Source organism: Protopterus annectens, chromosome 14.part0, assembly GCF_019279795.1.
Source record: "Protopterus annectens isolate FY-2018-M chromosome 14.part0, PAN1.0, whole genome shotgun sequence".
Classification (NCBI taxonomy): domain Eukaryota; kingdom Metazoa; phylum Chordata; order Ceratodontiformes; family Protopteridae; genus Protopterus; species Protopterus annectens.
The window spans coordinates 985,068,392-985,092,888 of NC_056748.1; the positions used below are offsets into that span (position 1 = coordinate 985,068,392).

Consider the following 24,497-nt stretch of genomic DNA (forward strand, 5'->3'; position numbering starts at 1 on the left):
CAGGGTAGGCAGGATGGAGGCAAGAAAAATAATATAACAATAATAATGGTCTCCTGCAGTTACTAACCTTCTTTCTGTTCTTTGGCCTACCAATCTTCACATCATCTGAGTAGCTCAACACTGTTAAATCCCATACCCCCTTCCACACTGTCTCAACTTCTTTCCACACTCCAATGCATTAATTTAAATCCCTCATTCACATTCATCTGCATGCTAATATTATAACCTTCATTCATATCCATATATTTAGGTCAAGCTTATGACTACTGGACTTTAAGAAGTTTGATAGTCATAATGCTATGTCAATATGTTTCACTTTCTATACACATACTAAGGAGAGATTTGAAGGCATACCTCTCAACTGCACAGATTTTCACAGAACCTCCAGATTTTTGCCTCATATGTTTGGTCCTTTTTTCATAATACTGTGGTTTTCTTGCACATTAGTGGCAAATCATTAGAGACTGTAGTTAGAAAATAATGACAGACATTTGAGTTTCAGACTTCATACACTTCAGAAAATTCATGCTAATGCAAAACCTGTTTGTCTATCAACTTTCTAAGTTGTAAGAGCAATATTTAAAAGTTGCCCCTATTTTTGGGCCTTTGTCCCACGTTTATTCATGGCTTTGTCCAGATTTCTGGCTCTAAGAGGTTGAGAGGTATGTTTGAAGGAAGATAAAAACTGACTTTCTGATTATAAGGGAAAGTTATTTCCATAATCACGGAAGGCACTGAATAGTATACATGTTTTTTATTATTGTTATTATTATTGATATTTATTTATTTATAGCATTAGGTTCCCTGATTTGATTTTAACTTCCCTGGCAGTGTGTTCTAGACACAGACTTTCAAATAGAACTGGATCTCACATTGTCTTAAAAAGCAGACAGAGGTCACATGTTAATACTATGTAAAAAGAGAATATAATAATAGTTCACACAGCCTTTTGGCATCATAGTCCAGGTTTTCCATTCCCATCAATCTTTCAAGTCAGGAGCCATTTTACCTTTTTGATTACTTTCAGATGACTTGTTCAAAGACGGCAAAATGCAGCATTATATTCAATAACTGGTCTGATTGGTGAGGCACAAAGTGGTATTATAATCCCCCTGATGTGATAAGATATACCCCCTATAACAAGATGTGCTACCAAAAAAGACTTTGGTAGATACCACTGGTCAGAATATAAATTGTTGACTACTACTTTCTACAGATCTTTAATAATGGTGCCATTTTTTATGTCTTATACTGTTATCTTTACTTATGTACTTTTTCCTCAAGCTTTATGATGCCATATTTACTGACATTAAATGAAAGTTCATTACTGCTGCATTAGGACTGTATTTTTTGCAGACTCTCTTGAGAAATGCTGGTATATTTTATTGACGTTATTATGTTACTTAATTTGCAACTATCAGCATATCTGGTTTAACAGTGTGCTATACACTGTGATGTTCATCGTGTTACACTGCTGCAGTCATTACACTTGGGTTACCCTGCCGTCAGGCGGTCCCGCAGTCGGCTATCCTGCCGTCAGGCGGTCCCACAGTCGGCCAGAGTTCCAAAGTCTTGGTCCGGCATCAGTTGCTGTCGCTTCGTTCCTGATGTCAGTGCGCCAGGGGTATATAAGATGCATCCGATGCCATTTTCCTCAGTCTTTCTTGCCGCACGGTGCCCGAAGCAAAAGCAGTTCGCAAGTGCCGGTCGGCCGACTCCTGAGATTTTCGAAGCCGAATTTCAGATCCAAAGTCTTCAATAAAGCTAAGTACCCCATTGGGGAAACTTTTGTCTTGCCTTAGACCGATGTCAGAAAAAGTTAATAATTGTATTTCTTGTGGGAAGCAAATACCTCATAAGGACTTCCACTCTTACTGTATTCCATGCCTAGGCCCTGATCACGACGTCACTAGTTGTCGGTTTTGTGCTAGATTTAACAAATGACGTTTTCATTTTGCTTTGCACTACTTTGGCCGAAGGTTCAATTATACTATGCCGTCGGATCAACTGACGACCGCAATTCTGATAAAATGCAAAGACAAGGATAAAGACAGGCATCCGAGGTCCAAAACCGACGACGAAGCCTCTTCTAGGCCAGTCGCCGGTTCGCCGGTTCTCAGTGAGGTGCTTTCGCAGCCCCTGACACCCGCTACCTCAGAGCCACAGGCCGCCTCCGACTCCCACATGGAGACAACTAGGCTTCTGGAAACTCAAAGTATTGGGCCTATGGAAACTAATCCCTCAGATGGGTCCAGAGCCGCTGAGCAGGCATCGGCTTCTGAGGGTGTTTTCAGACCTTCACAACTTACCATTAAAGCAACAGCCAAGACAAAAACACCATTAAAGACAAAGAAGCAAGTACAGCATTCTCCTGGACAGTCCTCCATGCCTAAGAAACAGATGCTTAAAATGGCTGAAGACCTCATTACTCTAATCAGGGGTTCTCATCCCCCTCCTGAGAAAAGGCCTAGGCAGGATACAGACTATGATTCCTCTGATCAGGTTTCCATTTCCTCTGATTCCTCTTCAGACCAGGGATACTCTCTACCCCCCTATGAGGACTCTGATGCTGAAGAATCTATCCCTTCAGCCTCTCCTCCTGAGGATTATTCTTTTGGGGAAACTTTACATACCATGAGGGAGCATTTCCATTGGGAAAGTCAGGATTATTCAGAATCCAAGAAAAGGCCCAGGGACTTCCTTTTATTGCCTCAGCACAGGCCCCTGGCTATTCCGCCTGTGTTAGATATTGTGGATCATGTGTTCTCTGAATCCAGCTTATCTCCTGATTCTTTGCCCCCTGCACCAGCCAACCCAGACAGGTATTATAGAGTCCCTGACTCTCACAAGTTTCTTTATAAAACCCTTCTGCTGATCCAGAAACTATTTCCCAGGGTCCCAAAGGGGTTTAGGCTTCCATTGCAAAAAATCCAGTCCCCTCTGACAGAGATTCTACAGCACTGGATAGATGGGGGAAGAAAGTTTACACTTCTGCAACTTTAGCAGTAAGGGTTTTAAATTGCCAGTTTCACATGCTTAAGTACCAACAATATTTAATGGCTCAGTTAAACCAGAAAATGCTTGCAAGCTCAGAAGCTCCTAACTACAAAGAAATGCAGGATTTATTGCATGCAGTTGAAGAGGTGGGAAACCATACTCTGCAATGTGGTTTTGATTCTTTAGAGGCCTTTTGTAGAGCCGCAGTTACAGGTTCTGTGATTCGAAGACATGCTTGGTTAAAAGAACAGAGTTTACCTGATCATGTTAAGGCAAAATTATTGGATGCTCCTTTACAGCATGATACCTTGTTTGGTGTTAAGGCAGAAGAGGTGTTAAAGAAAATGGAAGATAAAGCTAAATCTATGCAAACAGTCAAATATTTCTTACAGGTACAGCCACCTCGATTTAGCAGAAATTGGCCTACAAAGAATTGGTCCTTTCCAGTGTCAGACAGGCCACAGAGAGGCAGATGCAGATGCCAAAGAAGCAGATCTCAACCCCAAGGCTCTAACAGAAAACGACAGTGGGGTACCTCAACCCCAAAAGGAGATGAGGACAAGTCTCAACCATACAGGAAACAGTCCCAATGACTTCCTCCTTCGTATGCCAAGCACTTCCCCTTTGGCAGCCCCCTTAGGGGGAAAACTAGCACTTTTTTCTCAAAATTGGCAATCACCCAAGAAAAATGGGTTCTGAATATTGTGTCTCAAGGTTACAGGTTCCACTTTCACACTTTACCAAGGCTAAAAGGAATGCCAAACCTGCCACAAAATCAATGGGCAGAGGCTCAAAAACAAATTTCAGCCCTCATGGACATGAGAGCTATTCAAAAAGTACCACAGCAGGAACAAGGACAAGGATTTTACTCAAGACTCTTCCTGGTCCCCAGAAAAGACAAAGCCACGAGACCCATACTAGACCTTTCAACTCTAAATACTTACCTGGATGTTCCGAAATTCAAAATGTTGACACTACAGCAGCTTCTTCCCATGCTGGGCAAGAAGGCTTGGCTTGTTACTCTGGACCTCAAAGAGGCATACCTGCATGTCCCTGTCAGACACAATTGCAGAAGATACCTCAGATTCAAAGCTGGTACAATGCACTACCAATTCTCTGCACTGCCCTTTGGCTTATCTACTGCGCCCAGGGTCTTTACAAAGTGCCTGGCATCAGTAATTGCATTTTGCAGACAAAAAGGAATTCAAATATATCCATACCTGGACGACTGCCTCATTCAAGCAGAGACAAAGGACTTTCTTCTAAAGCATCTGGCATTTGTAAAAAGGTTGCTAATTTCTCTAGGGTACACATTAAACGAAAAGAAGTTAAAACTAGTGCCCTCACAACAGATAATATTCCTGGGTGCCAGCTTAAATACAACGGCCCAGATGACTTATTTCACGCCAGACAAACAAGGACAACTGACTCAATATTTTCAATTACTGGCAAAAAAGTCCCATCTCCCTGCAAGAAAAATTCTGCAGGCCCTGGGATTCATGGCATCCTGCATACTACTAATTCCATATGCCAGACTGCATATGCGGAAATTACAATGGTACCTAAAAAGTGTTTGGACTCGACACTCTCACAGTTTAGAAGCATTAATACCAATAATTCCCTGCCTACAACAGGAGTTTCGATGGTGGGCACAGGCATGTCACCTCAACAAGGGTCAGCCTTTCACTCTACCCACAGCCAGGCAGACACTAACAACAGATGCTTCGGATTACGCCTGGGGAGCACACATGGCAGGAAAATATATTCACGGCATGTGGACCACAGACCAAATGCATCTTCACAACAATCAAAAAGAGATGTTGGCTGTTCAAAATGCCCTGTTCAAACAGCTTTCAAGGACCTTCAGCATCCAGGACAATTATTATTAAAGACAGACAACACCACAGTAATGTGGTACATAAACAAGCAAGGGGGCACTCATTCTTATCCCCTATGCAGGCAAGCCATGACCTTGTGTAACACAGCTCTAACTTATCAAGTTCATCTGCAAGCACAATTCCTGCCAGGAAAGAAAAATACTCTGGCAGACGATCTAAGCAGAAATATCATGGACCTCCACGAATGGAAATTGAATCCACAAATCTTCAACATGGTAATGGAAAAATGGGGATGCCCAGACATAGATCTTTTGGCCTCCCCACTGAATTGCCAACTACAAAAATTCTGCACAAAGACTTACCACACACAAGCATGGAAAGTGGATGCTCTCTCGTTCAGCTGGAAAAGCCTAAAGGTTTATGCCTTCCCACCACTGCCTCTCCTTTCAAAGGTACTCCTAAATGCCAGACAAGAAAAAACACAGATTATCCTGATTGCTCCAGACTGGCCACGCCGGCACTGGTACCCAATCTTAAAGAACTTAGCTCAAGGCCCACCACGGATTTTGCCTCAAATTTCACACCTTCTGACTCAACAAAACAATCAGATCCTACACTGTCAGCTCAAAACCCTAAACGTGGCTGCGTGGCAGATTCATTAGTCAAACAGGCAACACCTCTCTCTAAAGCTGTTATGGTTGTCATTTTGGAGGCCAGGATGCCTAGCACCAGGAAATCTTACTCAAAAAAATGGAAGAGATTCTGCGCCTGGAACCAGGCTCAAAGCCTTGACCCTCTTGTCCCAAACATTCCTCAGATTTTACAATACTTAACTGAAATGCTGGACAAAGGCCTATCCTTCTCATCAATTAAGATCCACGCCTCTGCCATTTCAGCACATTACAACACGGATCCTCCTTTATTCTCTCATCCCTTACTAAAGCAGTACCTCAGAGGGGCTAAAAACATAAGACTGCCCCGGAGAGCACCAACACCAACTTGGGACCTCAATTTTGTTTTGGAAAAACTGACCCTGCCACCTTTTGAGCCAGCCAATACAGCCGATCTAAAATTTTTATCATGGAAAACAGCTCTGCTCCTGGCAGTAACTTCAGCACGAAGAGTCTCAGAGCTACAGGCATTAATGGCAGTAGAACCTTTTATAATTTTTCATCAGGACAGGGTTTAAGGACAAACCCTACCTTTATGCCAAAGGTGGTATCTAGTGTGGCTCTTAATCAAACCATCCATTTGACAACTTTTTATCCAAACCCCCAGAATAAAGGGGAGAAACTTGTGCACTCTTTGGACATACACAGGCAGCTACACTTCTACTTGGACAAAACAAAAGCTTTCAGGAAAACTGAGCAACTGTTTGCAGCATATGCTGCAGGATCACAGGGCAAGGCTATCTCAAAGCAGACTATCTCCAAATGGATAGGACACTGTATTTGTTACTGCTACACACAGCATGGAAAATCAGTCCCTAATAACATTAGGCCACATTCTACCAGAGCAACAGCCACTTCAACAGCCTTTTTCAGAGGAGTACCAACCAAGGAAATTTTGGAGGCTGCAACTTGTAGTTCAGTGCACACCTTTACCAAGCATTACCACTTGCCTCTTTACTCTAAATCCAGAGCAGGATTTGCCACTGCAGTTCTGCAGGGCCTCATAGCCAATCCTAACTCTTTATAGACCAGCCACCCAACCTTAGCTTTGGGATTCTACCAAAGTGTAATGACTGCAGCAGTGCAACACGATGAACATAGTACAGTTTTGTACCTACCATAAATGTAGATGTTCGAGTGTTCACACTGCTGCAGTCCAGGTTACCTTCCCTCCATCCCCTCTGTCCTACCTGGACTTATCTATACCTTTCTATCCTATACAACCTTTGTGGTGTATTTGCTTGTAACTACAGGTATTGTTTTTATTTTATATATATGTTTTAATAGCAATATGTATTGCCTACCTACTTGGGAGCAAGAAAAACTGAAGAAAATGGCATCGGATGTATCTTATATATCCCTGGTGCACTGACGTCAGGGAAGAAGCGACAGCAACCGACGCCGGACCAAGACTTTGGAACTCTGGCTGACTGCAGGACCGCCTGATGGCAGGATAGCCGACTGCGGGACCACCTGACGGCAGGATAACCCAAGTGTAATGACTGCAGCAGTGTGAACACTCGAACATCTACATTTATGATAGGTACAAAACTGTACTTTATGCAATGTTACTCAACAATTGTTTTAAGTGTCTTCTATAAGTAACTGCCACTGCCACTATATATTTCTAGGTATCCAGTAACTTTATTCGTAAATGTTGTTCATTTTAGGTACTACAAATAGGCATATCTGAAAGTTCCTTTTTGGATTACCACATTATTTTTATTATTGATAATCTGGAAGTGGGGTAATGTTTTTAAACATTTTTTTCAAAATAATGTCAATATTAGGCAACAGAAATAAGTTAGTTTATGATTTTTACAGATCTGCTTGTCTCACCTATATACTGAAGGTATGCACAGATACTGTTGACTTTTTGTCTCGCCTACACACTGACGGTGTACATACATACTGTTTACTTTTTGTCTCCAATGAAATTAGCATTCTCCAATGGAGTAGTCTTATACTTGCATCCTAGGTCTACATACTGTACACTTTTTGCAAATATTGTTTTCCACATTCATCTTTGCTAACATAAAATGCTGATTTATATTGTACACTAAAGTCCTTCCTGTAGGAAATCCTGATTTAGTTGGAAATAATGCCTGTAAATATTTGTCTGTAGAATTAATGGCCCAGTGTTTGTGTAACATTGTACTCACCCCACTAGAAAGATAGGTGTAAATAAATTCACAAGCAGGTAGGTGTCCCTCATTGTTCATCACATGATTTATGCCAGTCTTTAACGTGAAACAAAACTCTCCTCACAACAGCAGTACCTATAAGTCTCATTAGTGCCAGTCATCCTACCAATGAGCTTTTCTATAGCTTTCACTATTAACTGTTGGCTAAAATTTCTCAGAAATAATGTTCTATATACAGTGTGAAATTAATGTTCAAAACCTTTATTTTTCAGAACATAGCCTATCCGGCCTCATTAAATGAATATAAGGTAATGATTTTACCAATACTTATTACCACATGAAAGAAATTCTAATTTGGTTATTGTTGGCAGACACTGAAAAATGGGTAAAAAACTTTCCCTTAAATGACTGTTCCTAACCATTTTCATGTAACACCTCCTTCCAATCCATCAGGCACTAAGCATGTCCATAGAATAAGAACTTCAAATCATTCAGCCACATATATTTTGTTCAACTGACTGTTCCTACTCAAACTCTGTTTCTACCTACCTACCATCCTGCCTTCCTCTACTTCAACTTCTTTCATACTTCCAAATCAAAAATCCATTCTTCTAAAACTATCTAATATCATTCTCATGTATCATTATCTTCTAGTCCATCAAATATTAAGGATGCACATACAATAAGCACTCTCTAATCCTTACCTAAAGTCACATTATCTTTCTACAATAACCCTAAACAGGCATGCATTCACTACATGGCATCCTTATCTAACCACATCCCAGTTCCTACACTGCATAAATTTATTCCAATAAAGTTGTCCTCTACTTAGCACTAGCTGTTCAAAAATGAAAAATCTAAGAGCAATCATATTACTTTACAGACCTTTTAGCCAAACTTCACAGGTTTGTCACTGCTTACTTCATCTACAGTTGTGCTGTTTTAAGCTTCACTGTGTGCTGCAAGTTAAAAAATGCTAATTATACTTATTTACTGTACATAATATCTTCCTTCAATGTAATACCTAACCATAATAAAATGAGGGAGTTTAGAAGGAAAAGGAAAGCAAGAGAAATTGGTTAGCAGTTACATAGTTAGACGCAAGTTAAGACAACAGACTGAAAAAAAAGAGAAAGATGAAGAAAGAAACAAAAAAGGTAAGAAAAAAATAAAGGAGAAGCTTAAACACTGGCACATTCAAAGCTAATTATTCAAATATTGTTAAGAGCTAGCATACTAAGCATGCTTTTCTGACTTTCAAAAGATACTGAAAAATTCTGTGATATGCAAAAAGTACAGTTGCGTAAGATCTTACAATAACAGTAGAGGTTCTTCTCTTCACTGTTGCAGTATTCTTCACCTAAGGGATCTCCTGCTAAGGACAGCCTAATGCCCAGCCAGGACACCAAAGCATTCATCTCTTTTATGTGCTGTACATCACACATCTGCTACCCATGCAAGACATAGGGCATAAAGGTGGCATATGGGCAGAAACACCCACATCTTCTTTGCACCAATCCAAACACCATTATTGAACATCGGTCTGAACACCCTTCTGCTGTGCTGGTTACCAAGCCATTTTTACATAAGTGCTCCATTGGGGTTTCTTCTCTTCCATTAACTTATCATTTGCTACTGCATTTGTGTCATCTAGAAAAGAAAAATGTCAGTGTGGGAGGCAGATTCCCCATAAAGACCATCATGACCAGTGTCTTTTTTGTGCTTCCCCCAATCATACATAGTGTACTATCTGCCAGGCATTTGTGCCTAAGACCCTATATAGTCACCTCTCCTCTTTGTTCACAGACCTAGAGAACCAGCATCTTAGGTTGTTGGCTCAGGGTGCTATGGTGGAATTCTTCCATCCTGAGGGTCAGCAGACAAAAGGTAAAAAAAAGTCCCTTGTGGTAAAAATATAGGCAACAAATAAATGAATGGGCCAAGTCCACACTCCCGAAAAGTTCAACATTTATTGATTAAGCACTTTCATCTCTTATATTAAAGAAACTTCATGCCCCAAAAAGTTCAACATTTAATGATTAAGCGCTTTCATCTCTTATATTAAAGAAACTTCATCAGAATCTGATCCATTCATTCATTCATTGTTCAGCATTATGCTACCTGTGTTTTTGCACTAAATTCCTCATTTTGAGAAGTAAGAAAAAGATAGGCTTTATTGTTCCTGATATAAAAAAAAAGTCACATGGTAACCTGCAACTATTTATTTCTCTATTGCCTAGAGAAATAAAAGCCTTAATTATGACCAAGACAACCCAGTTTATGAAATGGCATAGGCAACAGAATAGATTGGTTGGGGGGGAGGTGAAAATTAGCAGATGATACTGACTTACCTGTCATGAGGAAATACAGTGGTGGCTGCAGCTGTCTGAACACTGCCACGCAAGTAGGGACTTGAACAGTACTTAAAATAAGTACAAACAAATGTTATGTACTTACCATAACAACAGAGACATGCTGCCTCATTTTCATCCATTTCAACCTTTGGGTTGTCAGATCCAATCAGATCTGACTTCAGTCCAGAGATTTGGATGAGAGACTCTGACTCTTCTCCTACCCACAGTTCCCTTCCTCTACCGAAATTAAATCAGACTGAGTTTGCTGACTGTTACTAACCATAAAGCAAAAAACATCTTGATAAGAACATAGCTAATATGGACTAAAATAACAGCTTATTAAGTAAGCCAAGCTTAGTAATGTGACCTACCGCTCACAAAGTCTTGGTCGAAGCCTATCAAAACACCAGAAGTTTACAGATGGCAATTTGTAAGGAGGAAGGAGGGAGGGATGTTGAACTGAACGAAAATGAAACAACATGGATCTAGCATTATGGTAAATACATAACTTTCTTATTTTATGTTTTCTATTTTTGTCTAGGTCAACATTTAGGGCAGATTCTCAAGCTGCCTAAAGAGACCTGAGTAGTATCAAGGAAGGACATTCCTGAGAATGATCGAGCTAAAAGATGTACAAGCTCTAGACCGTACATCCAATTTATAATAATATATAAGTGCATGAATTGTTGACCAAGTTGCTGCTGCACAAATGTCATCAATGGGAAGGAACTCTTATCATGAATGCTATCAAGATAGCAATTGCTCTAGTGGAATGGGCTATTAGCTTTTAATGCCAAGACAAACCTCATCTTTTATATACAAAAGAAATACAGTCTGACAGTCACTTTCGAAGTCACCCCCCCCCAGCTAGGGTCAAACAAAAAACTTCTCCAAAGCTGATTACAACCTCCTGAAGGAACGTATAAACAACTTTACAGCCCCCTCCCCCTTGACAGGAACTGGCACCAATGTCCAAACCTACACCAAAGCACTATATGAGCATTTATATAGCTGAAAGGAATCAGGAATACCTGACAAGGCAAAATCCTCCTCCTCGAGGAAGAGTAAACCAGTCTGGTGGACATCTGCAATAAATAAACTCTATAACAAAAGGAAAAATATTGCTGTCCAGGGCCAAGAAGGAGCAGCTGCTTAATTGGAAGCAATCCTCCTTAGCCCGAACAAGCAAATAAAACCACTAGTGAAATCCTCCAAAAGCAAACTTCGAGTCCAAACTGACCGCATCTACTAAAGACAATCATAAGGCCTTCTTCACATATGTCTACAATCTCAAGGGAAGCACCCAGATCTGCTCAGAACTGGTGGTCAAGGACACCACAAACACAAATGCTGTAGATATAACCAACCTGCTGTTAGACAGGTTCAGTGAAAACTTCACCCCTCTGTCCCCCCCATCAGTTAACAGGACATCACCAGTACCTGCCCACCTCCCTTATCTCTAGGGAGCAAGTCATCAATGCCCTCCTAAAGGTAAAAAATACAGCCTCCACAGAACCCAATAACATCCCAGTCTGCATCCTACATGAACTCAGACGGGAACATGCAGCACCATTAGGCACCCTATTCAACCAAAGACTGAGTACTGGCTTCACCTCAACCAACTAGAGGACGGCCACTGTCATCCCTTTGCACAAAGGTGGAGTGTCCGCCAATCCAGGAAATTATAGACTCATCAGTCTAACTAGCCTGATCTGCAAGACCATGGAGCGGATTATCATGGACCTCATTAACTAGGACACTGGCAACCTCCAGACACTCAATCCCACACAATTTGGTTTTGTCAAGGGGAGGTCATGCTTGTTAAATTTGGTTGACTTCTTTCAGACAGTCACCAAGGCTATGGATGAAGGGAAGATGCTGCACACCGCCTACCGTGACTTGGCCAAGGCCTTCAATACTATTCCCCACTCAGGTAAAATAGATAAACTCTCTCAACTAGGCATCAATCCATATGTTACTACATGGGTAGTAAACTGGCCCACTGATAAAAACCCACCTATTCAAAATAGGGGAAGCTATCTAGAGCAGTAGACCTGCAATGAGTGGTGTACCGCAAGGATCGGTCTTGGGGCATCTGCTGTTTGGGATATACTTTTCTGAGGTGTAGGCCAAAACCAGTGGGTTATGGCTGACCACATTTGCAGATGACTGCAAGCTGGGTGCTGTCATCAATTCCCCTAGTGATGTGGACATCCTCCAAGAAGGTCTCACCCAAACAAATGACTGGTGCCAGAAGCATGGTCTCAAACTGAATGCCAAAAAAATGCATCATCATCCCCTTTGGGGAGAGTGACATCTCCACAAATCATCACATTGATAATAAGGTCCTAAGCATACAATCAGTCATGAGGGACTTGGGCACCCAGGTTGATAGCAAACTGACTTTTGACAACCATACTGCCTCTGTTGTAAAGAAAACTTTCTACATGGCCCACCTCATTAGTTAGGGTATCTCATCCAAGGACAAGGTGGTCATAACATCCCTGTATTCTTCCCTTACAAGACCCATTATTGAGTGCAATGCCCCTTTCAGCATGTACCTAACAAAGCACATGTAGCAGCTGGAAAGACCACAGAGGTTTCTCACCAGGAGAATCCAGGGACTCATGCATTTACCCTATACAGACAGGCTAAAGGCCCTGTCCCTCTACTCAGTTTCCTACAGACGCCTCAGAAGTGACCTCTGTCTGGCATACAAAGCAATCTCAGACCCCGCCTTGATGCGACTGCTGCATATCCACAGGTCAAGCTCCACTCGAGTAACCCTTAACTGCAACCTCAACGTGGTCTGTGACATCAATAGGACTTATTGGTGGGACAGATTTGTGTCCCTGAGACTCCTCCTTTTGTGGAACAGACTCCCTCTCCACACCAAACAGAATATCTCAGTGACCCTTTTTAAGCGCAACCTGGATAACTGGATGGGGAACAGAAAATATACCCCTGGGATTCCACCTGTGTCCCTGCTGGACAGGGGCAGAGGGTGCTGACTTCTTGGAACATGGGCTAAATTCTTGGCTAGTCTTGTAAGATTCTCAGGGTCAACAGCCTAGTAACTTCCTATGATCCTATAACAGACACCTAGAAATTGTAACTTTAGATACGATTTCCTAGTTTTGCTTTGGAGAAAGAGACATATAGTCTATCTTATTTTCTAATATTTTTGGTACGGTGTAAGTAGAATCTGATCTCTAAGTGATATAAGGTATCTTTTATGACAGCGCTTGTAATTCAGAAATTCATTTAGCAGATGTAATTGGCAATTAGGAAAACAGTCTTCCAAGAAAGGTACCTAAGATCAGCCAATGCTGCTAACGCAAACTCAAAGGGTTTTTGAGTCAATGACTGAAGTAAACTTTTGACATCTCACAATGGATCCTGGGTCTTGAACTACAGGCATCAGGAAAAAAGCTCCTTTGAGGAAAGCTTTAGATATTCTAAGAGAAGCAATGAAAGTGTCATAATGGCATATGTGAAATTTTAAAATGGCAGCCATTTGAACTTTGATGGTAGAAAACTAGACCCTTGATAAAAAGTTCTGAGAGAAATAACATTATCAATGGGAGAGGGAAAGAAAAGGGATCCAGTCCCTTTGATGATGCCCAAGTAGAAAATCTTTTCCATTTATTTTTCTAAGTCTTTAAAATTAACTGTTTTTGAGAAGAAGAATTTGTGTAAACTGCAGAAGACAGTCTGCCATCTCTGGCTGTTGTTAAAATTGGAGAAACTATGTGGTTAACTTTAGGGCTTGTAGATCCAGTAGAGGTATCCCAGATGAGAGATCCAGAATCCAAATGAGGCCAAAGGAAAGGTAATCAAAGCTGCTGGGACCAGAATAGGGAAATGAGGATCACCTTAGTTTGCACCTCAGGTTTTCTGTATGAATTTTGTAAAGACAGGTATTGGTGGGAATGCAAAGAGGAGATGCAGGGGACAAGTATAGACTAGAGTATCTCTTAGTGACTGTCCCTGTGGATGGATGAGGGAAAAGTAATTGCTGCACTTGTTGTTCACCTAAGAGCAAACAGTTCCCAGCAAAGTTGGCCCCAGTGACTGAAAATCTCCATTGCCATTGTCTGACAGACGACTTGTGAGGCAAAAAGACAGACCTGCTCAATTTATCTGCTAGTATATTCAACATCCTGGGAATGTGCATTGTTATCAGAAAGTGATGGGAAGACATCAGCAACTGTCAAACTCAACACACTCTTCCGGCAGAGTGGATACGCTCGTGTACTCCCTTGTTTGCTGATGTACCATACCACTGACATATTGTCCATTTGGATGGAATTACACCCTTGGGTAGATGGACCTGGAAAGAGTGCAACCTTAGAAGGACCATGCTCATCTCCATGACATTGATGTGAAATTTGGACTTTATAGGTGACCAATTACTTACTTTGAACTGTCATACCCTGGAAATGCCCCTTCCCCAATCTAGAAGGGAAGCATCCATGTGTACGGTGGCTTGTGGCATCAGCGGAGAGAAAGGTGTCCCTTCTGCAACTACTGGAGAGGTTAATCACCATGTTACATGGTTTCTGCATACTTGAGTGACATGGATTCATGCATTGAGGGGGTGAAAACACTGTGACCACTGGATCGAAACAGTCTATTGTAACACTCTGTATGTGGTATCTCACCAATGGGACTAAAGTGATGGTAGAGGCCATCAGACCTAACAAACAAAGAATCAATCTTTCTTGTGGATGGGGATGTTAAATTACCAGAGATGCCAGCAGTCTTAATGACAGCACTCTCACTGTTGGAAGTTTGACAATTTTTTGAACTGTATGGATCTGACATTCTATGAATTCTATGTGTTGAGTAGGGGGCAGTTAGCTCTTTGCATGATTGATAGGTATCCCTAACTGATCTGCAAGATAGAGTAGGAATGGTTGATGCTGATGCAGTAGATCCCTAGACATAGCAGTTAGAAGCCAATTGCCTAGATATGAAAAGACTTGAATTCCCTGAAGTCGTACATGAGCTGATACCATTGACATAATCTTGGTGAGAATGAATGGCAGTGTTCTGAATGGTAACGACTGGCTCCCAGCTGGAAATGGAGAAATTTCCTGGACTGCCTTTGAATCTTTAAATAGTAGCAGGCGTCCTGGCGATCTACAGAGCACATCCAATCATCCTTCCTTAATGGAGGTAGTATGGACTGTACTGTGACCATTCTGAACTTTGTTTGACAAATTGATTAAGGTGGCTGAGGTCCAATATTGGTTTGAGGTCCCCTGCCTTTATTGGAACTAAAAAGAACCTGGAAGAGACTCCAGATTCTAACTGGAATGGAGGGACCTACTGGATAACTCTTTTTTTTTCTAGCAACTTTGAAACTTCTGTTGCTCCAGATTACAACTGACTGGGTGGAGTACCGGGAATCTTTTTTTTTTTTTTTTTGAGGATACAAAAAGGGTATTATGGTACAGCCTCTGGTTATTATCTTCAACACCCATGAATCTAAAGTAATGATTCACCAGGATTGTTGGTGTAAGGTTAAGTACCATCCCCCACCCACCTCCCAACTGCCTCCAGACTGCAGCAGTCAAGTAATCCTTCACAGGCACTGGCAGGGCTTCACAGTGAAGGGACCACAGAAACCCTGATTCTGTGATCTGCATCTGAGGCAATGTCAATTTGAGTTGCCTCCTTTTCTGCATGGAGAGGGTCTATCCCCAGGAGTTTCATGGTGAAAACCCTGCAATTCCCTGAACCACATTTTCTTACCTCCCCTTTGCTTCTTGGAATTGGATTTTTGTGGGGTGGAGAAATGGATTCCTACAGCAGACAGAGTCTTACTATCTTGCTCACTCCTGATAAGAGTGTCTTTAACCTTAGGTCCAAAAAATGTGGAACCATCAAAATGGGTATTAGTAAAGAACACCCTGAAGCTTTTCGCAAAATCACATAACCGCATCCAGATGTGGCAACAAAAGAGTAGGGCATAAAGGTGACATATGTACACTCCCAACTCAGAAATTCATTTATGTCAGTCCGAACGCCATTAGCATATGTCGGACTGAACATCCTTTGCTTTGCTGGTTTTACTACTTTTTTCAGATAAGTACCCCAGTGGAGTTCTTTTTACTTTTCCTTATATTGTTTAGGGGATTACATGTCACCCAAAAAAGGGTAATGTCAGTGTGGGAGGCAGATTTCTCATAAAGACTGCACGACAGGTGTATGTTTTGCTTAGGTGCATCCAACGACCACCTGCAGTGTTCCATCTGTCAGGCTGTTTTTTTCCCCAAGACGTTGTGAAGTTGTCTTTTCTTCCCCTTCCATTTACCTTGAGAACCAATGTCTCAAGCTTTTCGCAGCTTTTGGCAGAATCTGCTCGTCCAGCGATACAGCATTCCCTTAAAAAGAAGGCAAAGAAGTGGATGCCTGAGTCTTCTGCTGAACCAACCTTCACTAGACATGTCTCTTGAGGTAAGTAAGAACCCAGAGAACAGCCCAGCATTCACTTTGCTTTCCTCTGTCATGACCTTCTCAGAGACCAGTACAGAACCTGCTTCTTGCACATCCTTAGAGGCCTTGGCAAATGTCTCCTGTGGACCTTGAGGGGGAACCATGGCTGATCATTTCTGAGAGGGCCTAAGGGGACTCCTTAAATCTTTGTACAGGAAGAGGTGTCGGGTACCTTGACTGAATCTAGGCAGGGGTCTGAACCTGCCATGTTTTGTCAGAGTAAACATCCCTATGAAGAAAAGGTAAAAAACTAAGCATGTCGTGTCTACTCCAAGGGATCCACAAAAGGAAAGGGAAGACTTTACTCAAGGCTTGTTCAATGTTTTAATGGAACTGAAACCTCCTCAGTGGGTTTCAGTTCCTGCTCCTCCTTGGTCCCCTACCCCTAAGAAGGCTAGTGACCCAGAATATTTGGATGGGGATTCTGAATCTGAATTTGAATCCTTGGTCTATTCGTCGCAATCACTTTCACCTTTAGATCAGTCCTGATTCTCCACTGGAGGAGCTTCCTTTGGTGACCTGTCCTGTGCATGATGGAGCATTTCAAATGGGACTGCTCCCAAGTTCCTGATGTTGAGAAGAGGTATTATGAGCTGTTACATTTGTACTCTACTAAACCTTCAGCTGCCCCTCCTCTGTTGGCTGTTCTATTACATATAATTTCTGCTGCTTCTCTGACACCAGATTCTCAGCCTCTGGCTCCTAAGAAACCTGATAGGTTCTATAAGGTGCCGGAGACCTGCAAGTTTCTTTATAAATGTCCTTCCTCTGATCCTGCAGTGATTTCTGTTTCTACTGATAAACATTCTAGGCTGTTGCCTTCTTTCAAGGTCCTTCCTTTAGATAAGGACAGTAGAGCCATGGAGAGGAAAGGTATACACTTCTGCTACCTTAGCCTTCAGGGCTGTCAATTACCAGACTCATATGACAAGGTACAAACAGTCTCTTCTTTCCCAGGTCGGGAAACTTACTTCTGATATGCCTGAGTCTGAGGGTAAAGCCTCACCACTCTAACTGCTAGGTTCCACTTTTTAAATTGCCATCACTCTATCAAATGCAGCTGATGCATCTTCTATGGTTGCTGCCTCTGGCTCTGTGATGAGGTGCTACTCCTGGCTTTGCCTTCAAGACTTGCCAGATGATATCAAGGTGAAATGTCTGCATGCTCCCTTGGATAACCAGAATTTGTTTGGTACTCCTGTGGCTGATCTTTTCAAGATCTTATCGGATCAAGGTAAGGTCATGAAAGATTTGAAGCAGATCTTTGTCTCCCCTATTCCCACTTTTCAAAGGAATTACCCTAGTAAGACTGCTTTTTTTGCACAGACTACCTAGACAGTCTTACAAAAGTAAGAAGGCTCTTAGGCAAGTTTTCTCCGACAAGCCTAGCCAGGCCTCAGAAAGAATTCTTTCCTGACAATCCTACACCCATGTGACCATCTGCTCTCCCTTCCTCTCAGCCAGATTTCCTGGTCCCTCAAGCTTTTTCTTCCTGTGCCGGTTTGGAAGCTGATCCCCACAGACATTTGGGTTCTCTCAATCATCCATCAGGTTTAATTTATGACCTGGAAGGCCCTTCCTTCCTCTTCCAGAATTCCTCAACCCCAGGCAGAACAGATTCCTCATTTTACAGGAGTACTGCAGGGTCTGCTGGGCCACGGTACCATTCTACTGGTTCTGCGGGTTGTCGTTTTATTCCAGGATGTTTCTAGTTCCCAGGAAACAGAATATGAGGTATCAACACTAGAAAAAAAGACAAAGAAAGAGAACCCATACAATGGTAGAGCTATCAAAATTTTCAAGGAGATGTTGCAAGGTATAAACCAACAATTCATCAACATTTTCCACTTATGTAATATCAGTGGCAATGAAACAGGATGACTGATGAAATTAGTAAACAGATTACAGACATTTTAACATGCTTTTACTATTACATATAAGTAAGTACTGTACCTTGATCTCAAATAATATTTCCACAGTACCAGCTTGACCAAAAGAAAGTCTAGCAGCAAACCTCTTAACAGAAGTAAATGCCATACCTGGATGGACGGTGGTCTGTGCAGTATACATCTCCTGTGGCAGACAGAATATAGTTTTCACATATGTAAAAGTGTTCGTGTCCAAAGAACAACACTCCTTCCAAAATGATGTGTCCACAAACTACCACAATAGAGCACTTCAAGGAAATCTGAAGAAGTAAGAATTTAAGTATTTCAGTAACACATTTAAATGACTATCCAATCTGTCATTAGATATCACTATGCCCCTTTTTCAGAGAAGGAAAACATGAATATACATGACAATATGGTTATCCAAAATAGTGGTACATCATTTGACACTGTACACCCATCTACAAAAAGGCAATCTTGTCTTTAATCAGCTAGCAATTAAGTTTACCTGTAAAATGACTATATTTCACAAGAGCTCCTTCCTCCAGAACAGTTCATTCCTTGCAGAGTGAAGAACCTTGCAATGTACCCAGAAATTAAAACCCAACACATAACACAACAAAATCATCAAATGCTATGTTTGTGATTATTAAAATATGAAAAGTGTTCACAGTTTTGAATGCAGTTGTTTCTATTCTGGTATCTTAAGAACTTCACTGTAACTTTATCTGCTCATTAAGGAACGTTTTTTTTCTCCCTTCCTTGAAAATGTTTGCCTTTTTAGTCTGCACATAGCAAAACTGAAACAGAAACATCTGTCCTTTCTCTACTATTTAATAATGCAGCCACATTTGCAGCTCAACATTCTTTGTACTCAAAAGTGTGAAAAATATTACATAAAAATGAGTAAAAAACTACAGCGATTCAAGTCATGCACATAAAAAAGGAAATGGTGCTGCATACTCTGAAACATACCAAGACATTTTCAGGTACATTCCAGGGTTATTTTTATAAAAATAAGACAATATATTTTAATCCCATTTAATGCTGTTGGCCAAAGTCCCGCAGCCATATAAAAAGACACATTATTACATTTAAAATGTTTGTAACTACATTAATTAGTTCCTGTGCTGATCTGAAATACCAGACAAACAATATTCAGAAAACTGTTATAAAAGTGTAATTGATTCATGTGAATTCTTGGTACAGACCAAGAGTTTCTGGAACAGTGTTTTTACAAGACAGTGAATCAGAAGAGTCCAGGATGGGTGAAGTCCACAAGCTTCCCTTTGCAGCTACACTTCATAAATTTGCATGGAGATGATGGGTCTACAGAAGAAGGCTGCATTTCAGCTGATATAACAGGCACCTGTGGGGGACCTCCAAGCCCTCTTCCCAATCAGAAAGAAGGCACATAGCCAAGAAGCTAAACAAAGGAATTCCAGAAGTTTATTTTCTTACATGCAGTAGCTTGAAGCAAATGCAGCACAGTCTGCAATATCAGTATTAAATTTGGGACTAAAGCCAATCCATAAATCATTAAATCTGTCTCTCCAAGGCCAAGTTTGAAAACCACAGGACCAACACTGGGACTGAGGAGATCAGCCCCACATTTGATCCTGGGGCCCAGTACAAATGATTGAGACTGATACACCCTTACTTTCCCTAATCAATGGCAGATTTAGGCATGGGCACAGGGGCATGTGCCAGCCCCTTTATAAACTTTTTTTTACTCAGGAGCATCATCATCAAAGAATCTGTTACCAAACTCGCCTAATACATCGGAGATGCGACTGGAGTCTGTAGTCAGATGATTTTTTTTTTATAACGATCCTCCTCCAACTGGATCTCCATTGTAATTTAGGCGCGTTGCTGAGAGCAGTCAAGTATCATTGATTAAAAGTTTAGTTAACCTTTTGTAAGAAGATCCATCTAGTTTGAATCAAAAATAAAAATACCAAACGACCCTGAAACTGTCCTTTGAGTGTGAGGGAGTGATCTGCATTGAGGTAATTTGCTAATTATTTTATTTTATTGAATTACCAATTCAAGGTGCCAAAAAGCGGTGCAGTTTTCTCCTGGCAGAGTATATGCAGTTGAGTTCTTTACAGTCTGTAACTGACCGCAGGTAGTGATTTTAGTTCTCCCTTAAACTAGTTTTTGCACAGGCTCAGTCTCCCTTCATTAAGTACAAGTTAACTGATTGTAACCAAATCACCTCCCTTAGTGCAACTCCCAATAATTGACGACTTGTCAGCCTTTTTGATAAGTCTTATACAGCCTAACTCCTTTCAAGAAAATAGTAAATAGCTTTAATATATTAATAATTCTGAGAAAATCCAAATGGGTCCTAACTTTTAAAGAAAATACTTGACTACAGCGTGGAAGGCTAAATTCCCATGCATCCCCCTGCCTGCCTTAAACCTTTGACTTAGTACAGCTGGCAGGGGTTACAGGTCCAAGGGAGAGGATGGCTTTGACAGTTACTTGTTGCTTTTAGACCACGGAGGGCTATAAAAACGCTGAGCCGAGCTGCTAGCACTTTTGATCTCAATACAGCACAACAGTCAGGATGTGAGGTTTTGCATGGACCAACAGATTGGCAAATACACACTTCTTCTGTCCACCTTCTGTACGGAAAGAAGTCTTCCAGTCAGTAGCCAAGAGAAAGGCTGTATATCCCTGTTAAACACCAAAGACTCCGGCCACAAAACTAGTATGGGGAAGTGCCAAGCAACACAACTACTGCTTGGACTGCGCCAACAGAGGTGTTCTCAACAACAGTGATAAGTAGCTGCATGCAAAACAGATATAAAGAGCTGCTGTAATGGGTTTTGCACATTTGTATGAAGTAGCTTTTAATACATCTTATATGGTCGTCTGTTTAAATATGTAAATGCAGGCTGTATGCAAAACCATTACAAAGTATTGTTAAATTAGTTGCGATGCATCATTAATTATTTCCAGCACAGCTCTCAATGAATCAAGGACAAATCCAGAAATAATCAAGGACTCTTTTAAAATATTTGTACTGTTAACTTAAAACATAGGCAGAATAAGAGAATGTGAAGTAACATACATTTTCTGTAGTATTATTAAGTGTAATTCACCACCTTTGTTCCAAAAGTCACTAGTTTTACGAGGGGGGAGAGAGAGGACTACGTCTGGAATCAAAATGGGGGACTGCCCTGAAAGTCACTGATAGTTTTAGAGGTATGGACAGTATTTGCACTTTACATAAAGTAGCACCCCCACATCACGCAATCATTCACATAGTTATATAAATATAGTGCTTCTTGTGTTACTGCACATGTGCATCATAAAACAATAATATTTTGTCATAATTATAGAATGATGGGGGACTAATAGTCTATTTTTGGGTACAAGCTTGACCATGGTAAATGGGAGGCTTCAAGTACCTATGGACAAATGTTTAGTGTACTGTCAGAGATCTAATTTGTGTCTTTCGGCTTTTCCCAGTTAGGGGTCGCCACAGCGGAACTCCGGTCCGCTAATGATTGGCAGCGGATTTTTAAGTACAGGCTTGCCAGGCCTGACGCACAAAATTCAACGAAGGTACGCCCATTCACACATGTCTCCGCGCAGAAGACGCCCTAGCTGAGAATCGAACCGGACAGCGTCTTACTGTGAGGCGACAACGCTACCGCAGCACCACCACCGCGGGTTAATTTAATTTCTTAAATAACTGACATACAATTCCTTTACCACCGAGTCTTCGAAGATTCAAAAAACAATGTGAAGACTCCAGCACTGAAGCCGTATGTGTAAGTGTTAGTCTGGCAAAGAGCACTTAATTTAATTTAACATTGACAAGTTATATTTATTTCAGAACTAAAGCCATAAATATTTTATTAATGTGCAATACTTATCTTATTTTAATAAATTTAAATCATATCTCATGAATGTCCCTAATTTTTTCCCAAGAATGTTGCATCATAGCTTTCAACTTAATCAGGGACAGACCTCATCAGAATTAGGGACAAATCCATAAATTAATCAAGGAAACTTTTTTTTTTTCCAGAAAAAGTAAATACAATATCTGGAATACACAGCTGATACCATACAAAGAATGCAACAGACAGCTGCTCCGTTCAAAATGCAAACGTAGAGTCTTTAATGTAACAGGAATAAGCGCTTTCACAGTTTAATCCCAGTTTAATCCCAACACTTCTTCATCAGATAATGAATGACACTACTAAGCTCTCTGAAATACTATGCATAAGCCAATCAAAACGAGAGCTTTCATCACGCCCCTTAAAAACATACCCCATAAATAAAAATAAATAAATACAAATCTATAAATAAGTCACATACAACTATATATAAATACATATAATAATCAAACTTAAAAACAAACATCATATATGTAAAAACAATAAAAATAGCCTAGCTAAATAGTCTCCTCGCTTTAATGGCAGGTTTTAAAGGGACATGGCTATTCAAGCCCTTCCCTTTATATGACTGCATCCTAAGGATCCACTGTGACCCAATCCTCTCAGTGTGATTGTGAATATCACCCAGTCTCAAGGACTCATGTACTCTGTCTATCACCCTAAACTTGAACTTATGTTCTCCTTCAGTCATAACATGTTTTGCCAATGCATTATTATTATATTTAATTCTTATTGAGTAATTATGTTCTCTTATCCTGTCCCTCAATCTACGATTGCACTTCCCTATGTAAAATGAGAACATTCGACGCAATGTGCGAAATAAATGACGTATGTAGTATTACAATCTGCGTGTACTTTAAAACTAAACCTACGTCCATCAATAGGACTACTAAATACACTATCAGTCTCAATATAGGCACAGAAATTACAATTACCGCATGGGACAGTGTCTATAGTAGCAAGAGCCAAATCCATATCCCTGTTCCTATCTGGATAACAAAGCATTTGTTTTAAATTCTTTTTATTTTTATATCTAAACCTCGGTCTTACTCCAACTACTTCTTTAATTTTGTCATCAGTAAGGCGTATGGGCCAATGTTTCTTGAAAATCTCAGTAATTGCCCTAGTGTCACTATTATACCGCAAAGGTATAGTCAGGGTATCAGATGGCATATTCCTCCCTTCAGATACTTCAACAGTTCTACCAAAATATGGTCTCGCTCTACTACCTCTAAGTTCAATGCTTACTTACGGTAACCAATATCAGAACTTTTGGCCAGATGGCAGAAGTTTAATCTTGAAGTAAGTTTTTCGTACATTAATTTGTTGGTTTTGTTTTTTAAGCCGTTAGAGCTTGAGCTGTCTGAGGCGATCCAGAAGCAGCAACAAGAATTGTATGAGACTGGGCCACTTGACTTGATTGATGCACGATTGTGTGAGATCATTGACAATGTAGTACTATACAAAAAAAGGTTACTAGCTCAAAAGAGGAAGAAGCTTGAGCAGGACCTTAAAGATTTTGAGCTGGGCAATGTCTTTTCATGGCCTAGACAAACTGATAGAGTTGGACAGTCAGAGAATTGTGTTAAAGACTCTATTTCTGATTCTGTTCGTATTAACAAGACTGCTTCTGTGGTTACTGAACATAACGATAGCCATCAATGATGATGGCGATCATATAACAGACATGACTTCAGTATATACTACTCCCAAGGCTGGGAGAGATGCGTCTGTTGATCAACAAGTTGTAAGAGGGAAAACCAATCTTAATAAGACAGAACTGATGTTAGAAACTAATCTACAACATAATGTAGATAGACAGATTTTTTCCTGTCTACCCCCTGCCTATAGGAACAAAATTTGTTCAATCTCCAAATCAAATTTTAGGGAGGAAGAAAAGGAAACAACCTCCCGAGATAGCGGGGAACAGGACCTTGAAAAAGATGTGGCAGAATACGAACAGTCTTTAGTGTATAATCTTTCAAATGCTCTTTTGTCTTCAGCAGAACTCTCAGTTTTGGAGAGAGGACTTTCTTTCATTCCTGCTGGTGGGGCAGATGAAGTGAACATTTTACTAGATTTGAAATTATTTGGTAGAAACTTAATGCTTAAGCTGATTTTTTCTGAGACTAATAGTCATTCTGTACATACTTTCAAGAAACCAAGTAGTTTTGTACCTCAGAACC

General features: G+C 40.8%; 1 protein-coding gene across 1 annotated transcript in view; it reads right to left on the reverse strand.

The window, feature by feature from the left end:
* The window catches only part of WDFY4 (WDFY family member 4), a 4,454,583-nt gene that overhangs the window by 1,561,194 nt on the left and 2,868,892 nt on the right, over window positions 1-24,497 (reverse strand). The window contains exon 41 of the mRNA XM_044055648.1: window positions 18,548-18,696. Coding sequence (XP_043911583.1) covers window positions 18,548-18,696 — 149 coding nt within the window. The remainder of the gene's footprint in view (window positions 1-18,547; window positions 18,697-24,497) is intronic.